Here is a 10,435-nt window from a genome sequence, read left to right on the forward strand (position 1 = left end):
TGAGGGAATACACTCATTATAGAAGGACCCACTTTCTATAATGATTAATGATTGCATTCTTCTCTAATGTGTAATATAGGCCCTTTTTATTTTTTTTTACACAAGGAGAATCAAGCTCAGTGGAGGCCTTTTGAGGATATTCCCACAATTCTTTGCAGGCTTCCACGAATTGTGCTCCATCTGTACACAGGAAATAACTGGCATAAAGGATTGCTTCCTAGAGTGGAAATTAATGTCTTCTCTGTGCTGAAGAGAAACCTCCTGCGGGAGATCTGGTGGGCCTGTCTCCAGTAACTTTCCCATGAGGAAAATCTGCTTAGTAGATTTGAGCCTACTGTTAAAAGATTTGTGCCCACGTAAATCTAGTTTTTACATTCGGAGCTTAACTTTTAAAAATGTATATTAGGCTTTGGATTTCAGGAACTCCTACCTTTTTTAAGGGAGTCCATAAACTAAGATTTGCAGAATCATAGAATCGTAGAATTGGAAAGGGACGCTAGATCAGGCATAATAGGCAAACTCGGCCCTCCAGATGTTTTGGGACTACAACTCCCATCATCCCTAGCTAACAGGACCAGTGATCAGGGATGATGGGAGTTGTAGTCCCAAAACATCTGGAGGGCCGAGTTTGCCTATGTCCAACCTCCTGCAGTGCAGGAATATGCACCTGTCCCAGTCAGGTATCCAACTTGCAACCTGGAGCTTATAAGCTGTTTGGAGTAGAAAGGGTCAGAATGACAGTGAACCCTTTGGTGTGGCTTCTGACTCCACCTCTTGTCCCTGCCCATGGTCCACAGTGTGCAGCTCCCTGACTCGGACCCTGGACAGCGGCATTGGCACCTTCCCGCCGCCGGACTACTGCATCGGGATGCCCTGCAAGAGCGTGCCTAAACCGAGGCCCCGACTCGACCCTCCGTCAGCCGGCCCTTTCCCAGCTAGGGGTCCTCCGCCTGTCACCCGGGTGCCCCGCAAGGCCCGGACGCTGGAGAGGGAGGTGCCCAGCGCAGAGGACCTGCTGGGCTCTAGCAAGCACCAAAGCATGCCAGCTTTCCACGGCGTCTTAGCCAGTGCCGAGCCACCCTCCAGGCACCGGGATCACAGGGATCGCTGCCCAGGAGGTTTGTATCGTCCAGAAGATGGTGAGCAACGGGAAGGGGGACAACCGTTAATTCTGAATTGTTTTATTTGATGTTTTAATGTGTTGTGGCGCTGTGGGTTAAACCACCAAGCCTAGGGCTTGCTGATCAGAAGGTCGGCGGTTCGAATCCCCGCAACGGGGTGAGCTTCCGTTGCTCGGTCCCAGCTCCTGCCCACCTAGCAGTTCGAAAGCACGTCAAAGTGCAAGTAGATAAATAGGTACCACTCCGGCAGGAAGGTAAACGACATTTCCTTGGGCTGCTCTGGTTCGCCAGAAGCGGCTTTGTCATGCTGGCCACATGACCCGGAAGCTGTCTGCGGACAAACGCCGGCTCCATCGGCCTATAGAGCGAGATGAGCGCCACAACCCCAGAGTTGGACACGACTTGACCTAATGGTCAGGGGTCCCTTTACCTTTAAACAGCTTTGAGATTTTTTCATTTAAATATAAAGTGGTATAGAAATGGTGGTGGTGATGATAATAATGAATTGTTCTGTCCTGTGGGCACAAATACAGCTTGCGGGGAAAGATGCAGGCGAACGATCTCTCTGACACTTATTTGTCCGGACTCCTGTAACTTCCCTGCTGGGCTCTTCCAAAGCGAAGCATAATTTGGCTCCAACCCCCACCCTAATGAGTTGCACCTCCCCTTTCCCCTCTCAGACCTCTGCAATGAACCCAGCAAGTCACGGCATGCCCAGCAGAGCAAGAACTGGACTTTCCCCAATGCCAAAGCATCCGCCGGCACCGACCCCTTCCTCTGCTCCCCTCACGGCCTGGAGGGCCTTCATGGTTCTGCAATGGTAAGTGAGGGTGGGGTGACTGGGGGAAACCAAGGTGCCCAGCTCAGGCCAGGTGTGGGGGACTTTGGTCCCTCCAGACATTACTGGACTGCAACTCCCACCATCCCTAGCCAGAGGCTGTGCTTGCTGGGGCTGATGGGAGTTGTAGTTCAGCAAGATCTGGAGGACAAAGGTTCTCCCTAGCTTGTTTAGGCCATGCCTCACTCTAGCCCTGGCTTGCAGATGGAGCTTTCAACGTGCCGGACATTCGGTGCTTCTGTTCCACTCCCGCCATCCATTGGTATGTTCCTCTGCTCCTAAGCAGCCTCGCCTTTGCTGCTCTCTGTATCTGCAGGGCTCTGCTTGCAGCGTTGTCGAAAGGAGACGGGCCTCGTCGGATGGGCCTCAGGCCTCGCCGGCCTTCAGCACCAGCAGCAGCCGCACCCCCAGCGCATCCGACGTGGGCGAGGAGGGCAGCACGGAGGCCCGTTCCAGGGATATGGGCCCAGAAGGGCAGCCGGGCCTGGAGAACTCCGAGTCCCTGAGCGACTCTCTTTACGACAGCTTGTCCTCGTGCGGCAGCCAGGGTTGAGCGTGGCAGGAGGGGCGGAACGGGGCACAGGTTTCTCGACGTGGCACCGCCACGTGCTGCCGTCGCTTGGTGCTTCGGAGGGCCAAACGCTTGCCCAGCCCATGGCATCCTGCTTGATTCTCCCAAACCAAATCTCGGCCCTGCGCCAGAGCATGGCAATGCGTCTTCCACACCCAGCGCCTCCCACCTGCCCCCCTCCCCAAAAGAAGGAAATGGGACCGTTAAAACCATGACACCAGGAGGCTTCTCTGCCCAAGAGAAGAAACGGGTCCAAGGAGGTAATGGAGCATGGTGGTCATGCACATGGACTCTTGCTGAACGCCATTAGGCCCGCTTAGCTTATGGGGGGTGGGGGTCCTGGGTTGTGCGCATCTAAAATGGCGACCCTTTGGTTGAGATGGGGGTGGGATCTGTCTTATTTTGCTTGAACCTTTGCCCACTTTATTCGGCTCATAAATTCACTGTGAGAGGCGTTGGATCCAAGGTACGCTAGAAGAATCTGGTCTGGAGTTGAGGTGTTCTGAGTAGCGCCGTGTTTGCCAACCTGGTGCCCTCTAGGCGCTTTGGACTACAACTCCCATCATTCCTTCCCGGTGGCTGTGCTGGCTGGGGTTGGTGGGTGTTGTGGTTCAAAGCATCTGGCAGGCCCCCAGGTTGGCAAAGACTGGAGCAGAGGGTTACAGGTAGGTAGCCGTGTTGGTCTGCCATAGTCAAAACAAAATAAAAAATAAAAAAAAATCCTTCCAGTAGCACCTTAGAGACCAACTGCGTTTGTTCTTGGTATGAGCTTCCGTGTGCATGCACACTTCTTCAGATACACTGAAACAGAAGTCACCAGACCCTTAAAAATAGTGAGGGAGTGGGGGGGGGGTTACTCAGAAGGGTGGTGGGAATGGGTGATCAGCTGATAGGTGTGGAAAACCTGTGGATGACTGTTAACGACTGCAATTGGTCTTACAGGGAAAGGCAAGGGGTGAGATGGCTAAAGATAGCATTGTCATGTATAATGAGATAAGAATCCAATGTCTTTGTTCAGACCAAGTCTCTCCATGGTTTTAAGTTTGGTAATTAGTTGCAATTACCATTCCAACCACCCTTCTGAGTAAACCCCCCCCCCCTCTCTCACTATATATAAGGGTCTGGTGACTTCTGTTTCAGTGTATCTGAAGAAGTGTGCATGCACACGAAAGCTCATACCAAGAACAAACTTAGTTGGTCTCTAAGGTGCTACTGGAAGGAATTTTATTTTATTTTTTATTTTGTTTGGAGCAGAGGGTGTTCTCTTGAAAGGGTAGGTCATTGCAAGGGTGGGTCGCCTGTCCAGAGCTTGCACCAGTGCAATATCCTCACCCCCCCTGGCCCCATTGCAGGGGAAGGTTGCTGAGCAATGGTGCTGCCGGGGCCTCTTAAGCGCCCCTCCTTGCATCTAAGAAGCTGCCCCTTTTACCTCATTGGCCGAGCGTATTACCTTCTCTGCCTTTCTTGGAGAGCATGTGCGACTTTGCCAAATCCAGCATTTCTCACCACCCAGGAAGAGGCATGGGGCTCCTCACTCAGTTACATGTGGCTGCTGGAGTGTACCAAACAAGATTATTTGAGCGGGGGTGGGGGGGTGGGGGTGGGATTGGCAGGTTAGTGCTTCTCCCTCCCTCACTTTGCAGCATCTTAGGGTTATCTTCATTCGCTCTCCTCCTCAGATTTCATGAAGTAGCTCCCACAGCCCTTCTTCCCCAGTGGAACCAACTGGGCAGGGTGCTTCTTATCCAGAACCTCACATGCCTGGGACTTTTAACGCTTCTGTGGGTTTCAGGAATGGCTAGCTGGGTTCCTCACTCCCCCCACCCCTTCTTTGTATTCCCCCCCATTTAAATGTTAAGTTTCTAATGTTGCTGTTTTAGTTTCCACACGTTCAGGCCCCCTCTTCTCTCCTTTCCCTGTTTCTAAAGGAGCCCCACTTGGTTCCCCAGATGGTGCTATTTTGCTGTGTACAGGCCCCTTTTCCTTATGAGTCTTCCTTACGTTGTCCTTTTTTTAAAAAAAAAAAAAGAATTTGGGTGGTTTTTTTAAAAAAACAAAACAAAACATTAAGATGTCTTTTGCTCCTCTACTTATTTATATAAGTTATTGTGAAATGAGGCTGTTTATTGTCTTTTGATCTCCCAGGAAATAAAGGGGTAAAAAAAAATGTGTGTATTGGATTGGATACATGGATTTTGGGGGAACAACTTGCACAGCATTCTCCTCTGGTGCCTTTTCTCTATTCTGAAAAAGGGCCTCACATTCCACTAAAGCGGTGTGTTTCTGTACCTTTTGATGTCTGGGCTATACCATTCCCCCCCCCCCAAATATCCCTGTTTAAAATGATATTTTTTCAGTCTGCTCCCAGAAGAACAGGTTCACATCCTTCTTGCACCTTATCTCTACTAATACACATCCCTGACCACATGCATGGAAGTCTACATGTGTTAATGCAGCAGCAAGCATGGTTTCTAAAATATTGGACCTGGACGTCCCCTGGGGGGATGTTGCCTTGCCACCCCAGTTACAGGGCGGCCACAGGGCGGCGGGGAGATAGTGATAGGACACCGGCTTTTTCACTTTGCATGCAGAAATGAGGCTTAGTTTTAGTATAGAACAGTGGCTCACAGGCGTACGTCAGGAGTGGGATGCTAATAATTTTTTTTTAAAACAAAAATTTATTAATTTTCCACATCAAAAAACAGATACAACTACAAAGTAACATATAATAACATTCATTCAGAGAAAAAACAAACACTACAAACAACACCAACAAAATAAAAGAAAACAAATACATACCTTACGCACAAAAATACACCAACTATTGATTATAATCTTATTCCATATCTTATTGGAGGGGACTTCCCCCGTTCTCTCTCCTGCGTTCAGTTCTAATTTACTTTAGTAAGTTTTCTAATTATTTTAACTATTCATTCACCATCATTCTTATTCTTCATCTCAACATCTTACATCATTTGACTTCCAAATAAAATAAAATAAAAACCACATCATATTACAAATCTTAACTTATTATTACCTTTTCTTTCTCTTAATTCCACAAAACTGCTGCTATTATTATTTCTAATTCATAGGCTATAAACAATTAAACCAGTACAATATCATAAAAACCTAAATATTTCTTCTCTAATCCAGATCAATTTTTTACTTGCTCCAAAAGCGGCACAGAGGGGCCGGTTCTTGACTTAGGGCTGCATATTCATGGTTCTTGTCGCAGTTCAAGGATGTCAGGTGCTTTGGGTTTTGGACAATGTCTTAAAAAAAAAAAAAAGCCAGTTTCTTTGGGGTTAAACTGAAGTTTCCTAAGACGAAGTGGTCAGATGGTTTGCATCACAGAACGTTCTGCCTCCCAGCTCACAGCACAGAAAGACAGCTGGAGCGGGACTTGGTGCTATGTGCAGAACTGCAGGAGAGAGTCTTCTGGTTCATGTTGCTTATTGCAAGTGCAAAGTGGGGGCTTCTGTGTCACCTGCCCAGGGTGGAAGATTATGATCTTGTTGTTGTTGCTCAGTCGTTCAGTCGTGTCCGACTCTTCGTGACCCCATGGACCAGAGCATGCCAAGCACGCCTATCCTTCATTGCCTCTCGCAGTTTGGCCAAACTCATGTTAGTAGCTTCGAGAACACTGTCCAACCATCTCATCCTCTGTCGTCCCCTTCTCCTTGTGCCCTCCATCTTTCCCAACATCAGGGTCTTTTCCAGGGAGTCTTCTCTTCTCATGAGGTGGCCAAAGTACTGGAGCCTCAACCTCAGGATCTGTCCTTCTAGTGAGCACTCAGGGCTGATTTCTTTAAGAATGGATAGGTTTGATCATCTTGCAGTCCATGGGACTCTCAAGAGTCTCCTCCAGCACCATAATTCAAAAGCATCAATTCTTCGGCGGTCAGCCTTCTTTATGGTCCAGCTCTCACTTCCGTACATTACTACTGGGAAAACCATAGCTTTAACTATACGGACCTTTGACTATTATGATCTTAAGAAATGCCATTTACTGGCTGGATGTTTAGGCAGTTGCGGGGGCCACTGTGCCAGGAGGGCTATTTCTTCCATTACCTTGCCTGCCTCCTTTATTCTTAGGCTGATTGCAGAGGTTTGACACAGGAAATCCTTCCGTCCTGGAAGAGAGCATCGTGGAAGAGATTCTTGGGTGCCCTTCCTTGCAAATAGCAGTGCAAGAAGGAGGGGGCTCCTCTTTCGCAGACCAGCCTCCTCCTCCTCTTCCTGCAGCTCCCTGGCGCTCCCTAGTGGCCAGAGGAGGAGCGGCAGTAGCAACAGCCTGCATTGCTCAGCCCTTGCATCACTTTCCAAGGACCGCAAATACTGTAGAGACTGCCCAGGATTCAAGCTGGCCTGGGCTGCTCACGAGATCTTCAGAGCAGGGATCTGCAGCAGGATCTGTTTAACAATGGCAACGACAAAAATACCCCCCCTTGTAATTTTGGCTGCTGAAACTAGGGAAATAGGGGGGCAATTAGGAGGAGACTTTTGGTGAAATTGCCAAGTTCAGTTCCAATTCTGAAACCAATTTCCTTGGCTCGGAGGAACCCTGTTCTTTAATTCTTACTCAAATGGGTTTTTTCCCCCATTACCTTGTCTGGTAGCGCTTCAGGATCTAGTAAAAAACAGCCAACAAGCCCGTGGCTTAGCTGCTGTTGCTTTTAAGCATTGTGATTTGAGTAGTAATGCAAAACTGATACCAGTGGGCTTGGAGCAGAGCTGGATTGTAAAGGCAACTGATCTGAAGTCACCCCGCACCCGCTTCCCAAGCACCCCTCCTATTAATGTTTGTCACAGACAACTGCAGCCTCACACGGTATAGTGTGCCTCATTCTTCCTATGCATCTGGAATGCTGAAAACCTCTGCAGTATTTTCACTGCCTGGAGACTTCGTCTACATTCATAGTCTGTCTTGGAAATTAAAGGAACAGGAGGATTTGAAAAGGAGAGTCTGGCGGCTAACCTTTACACAGTTGAAATTTCAAGGCTGTGTTGAAGCAGGAACCATACACTCTGGAGCAATGAAGTTGGCCCCAAGTGGCTTGCGCAAATATACTTGCAATGGGTATGAGGCTTTGAACACTGTACATTATTATTTAATTGTTACAAGCCATTAAGGTGGCTCTTTATTTATCTCCCTATTGCAGAGAGGGGGGATGCTAAGAGTCTGCCTTGCCTAAGGCCACTTATTCATGAAGAAATAAAAGCAGGCATGCTGACTACTAAGGGAAAAACAAAGCTAAACTTGTAAAGGGCAATACCCTTATTAGGCAAACCAACAAACCACTCTTTCAGTTTTTCTCATACGTTTCAGCAAGCTTTTAATGTTTGATGTTGCAGCTGTTGTTTTCACCTGCATTTCAGTTAAAAGCCACCTAGAGTGGCTGGAGCAACCCAGTCAGATGGGCGGAATATATATATATATTATTAGATAAGAATTTCGAACTACCTTACAGGCTTGTTGTATCAATCAATCAAACTTTATTACAGTCGTAGACCAGCATAAGGTAAAAGCATGTGAATAAAATAAAAGCACATAACTTAAAGAGGAAAGGGCTAATAGTTAAAAAGCAATTATGACTCGCATAAACTTAAAACAGAGAAACAAAAGACAAGTGGTTAAAAGTGACTGTAAGGGAGGGAACATGAAGCAGCACAAGTCTTGCATTATGGGCCTTCAGTTTAGGCCTGGTTTATGGCACAAACCATCCTTTGATGGATGTCCATCATGGCAGTGCGAAATCTGGGTTTTCAAATTGGAGTGCTAGGGAGATACAGAGTTGTTCTGTACGTCCTGGCAATTTGTGTAGTATAGACAGGAAGAACCTAGCTCATAAATCTGTATAATATTGGCAGTGAAAGAAAGGCATGTTCCATTGTTTCCAGTTGCCCAGAGCCGCATGGGCATTTTATCTCTTCCTAAAACATCCTTCCTGGATGGCTGAAGGGAGGACCTGGCAATGGGCCAGAGGGAAAGCCCTTCGCTGTTTTGGAATATCAAGATTGGTTATATATGGCATTTGGGAGATGAGGTATCTCCGGGTTTCACTAATTAGGAATTTCAGGGACCTGGCTAGATCTGCTTGGTGTTCTGTGTCTTCCACGCGCTGTCTTAGAGTCGTCGTCATGTTTATCACTGCCTGTTTCCATGTTGTTTGGAAATCATCTTTAATAGTTACAGGAGCAAGGGAAGGATAGTCTCAGTCAGTAATTAAATGTGGCAAGCCACACTCCGGCCTCAGTTCTTATGAATCCAGTTTCAAGATATATGGTAGCACTGGAGGTGTGTTTAGGCACTTGTAGGGGCTGATCTCAAAACTTGTACCAGTTCTAGTGGTGCGCAATTGGCAGAGGGGCCTAGCTGGGCGTCATATAAAAGCTGCATAATCAATTTGACCTCAAACAATTTGAGGGCTGCAGGTGTATCGTGTCCACCTTCAGTTCTGAGGTACTTAAGTACAGCGTTTTGCGCTTCTCTGCACCATAGTCGCCATAAGCTTTTCTGCTCACCCAGAGCTATACTCAGATTCTTGAAACAGGTGACCTGCTCAATCTTATGGCCACCAATGTACCATGAACGAGGTACCATGGATTACGAGCCGGTTACTTAAGGAAGGCCGGCTGCTCCCTTCACTAGCACCTGCAACTGCGTGTGGTTGTTCTTGCTCGTCCTGTTCCTGTGTTCCTGACTTGGCTGGTTCCTGACCCTAGTGCTGATACCTGACTTCAGCTGGCTTCTGACCCGGACTGTTCGACCCCGGCTTATCTGACTCCAACTGCTGCGCTTCAGCACGCCAAATTGTTGGTGCCCTAACATTATGTTTGACTGGAAGGTGGTTTTGAACTGTGGTAATGCTTCTTGCTTCCCTGAAGTGACATAGTGATAGGCAGGTGGGTGGGCATTTTTTTGGGGTGGCTGGAATGTAGCCCAAATGCACATTCCTTCAGTTATTGCTTCACCCAGTTTTGCCTCTGGCCCTATTTACCACCAGCCTGTGGCCCCTGGAATATTGCCCATGAGGGTCCGCATCCCTCCGGCAGTTTCCTGCTGCCCCCATGTTGCCTGCTGCCTGCATAGATCTCATCCTGCAACTTGTACACAGCAAGTTAGTTAGTCCTGAGCAGCACAGCAACTGTTGGAACTTCAGCTTATTTTGGTTAAGGAGCTATATGGCTAATGTTGTTATCTGACAACTGAGCTCAGTTAGATTCCAAACTGCTTTCCCCCCAGTTGGGGACATAACAGTGCATACCCACCCTTCCTATTTTTACATTTAAGAGACCTCATAGGAGATACTCTCCAACACTCCCAATTATAGACCTGTGCCTTCCTCTCCTGGAATGGGGCAACTGGACTGGCATCCATTTGTTTCGGGAGACAATGGAGGGGAGAGCCTTTGAGGGCAAAGTCAAGGTGTTGGAAGGTTGCAGCTCTTGCTATGGCTGTAGTGACCAAAGCGGAAGAGCTGTTTTGTTGCAGCTGGGGCAGATGAAGGCACCTGGTTGTGCTGATGCAGATGCGCCCAAGGTGTTTCTTCATTCTGCACTCCTCCCAGCGGTCATTCCTCCTCTGGTCACTGCTAGGGATACATCACCTGGCTGTATGTCTCTAGGCACTGTGGTTGTCTGGCAGGGTTGATGTTGTCAGCCTTCATGTCACATTTGCAGACATCTTTGCATGGGCGATGCCTAAAGATCCCTGGACACTTATAGGTGGTGATCCTCTTCCAAAAAGTTAGTAATGAACAAGCTTCCTGGAAGAACAGCTGACCCCTATATCCAGCCACATATAGCTTCAAGGCAATGGCAAGGCACCAACTGTCTTGTCAGCACTTCAAACCAGCCCACCATTCTACCCTAGAACCCAGCCCGGAATATGAAGGTGCAGAG

General features: G+C 48.0%; 1 protein-coding gene across 1 annotated transcript in view; it reads left to right on the forward strand.

Moving 5' to 3' along the window:
- The window catches only part of NCKAP5L (NCK associated protein 5 like), a 45,924-nt gene extending 43,345 nt beyond the window's left edge, over positions 1-2,579 (forward strand). The window contains exons 11-13 of the mRNA XM_033138154.1: positions 798-1,118; positions 1,802-1,941; positions 2,276-2,579. Of these exons, the coding sequence (XP_032994045.1) occupies positions 798-1,118; positions 1,802-1,941; positions 2,276-2,512 (698 nt within the window). The 3' untranslated portion in view covers positions 2,513-2,579. The remainder of the gene's footprint in view (positions 1-797; positions 1,119-1,801; positions 1,942-2,275) is intronic.
- The last annotated feature ends 7,856 nt before the right edge of the window (positions 2,580-10,435 follow it).

The sequence above is a fragment of the Lacerta agilis genome, chromosome 2, assembly GCF_009819535.1.
Source record: "Lacerta agilis isolate rLacAgi1 chromosome 2, rLacAgi1.pri, whole genome shotgun sequence".
NCBI classification, from domain to species: Eukaryota; Metazoa; Chordata; class Lepidosauria; order Squamata; family Lacertidae; genus Lacerta; species Lacerta agilis.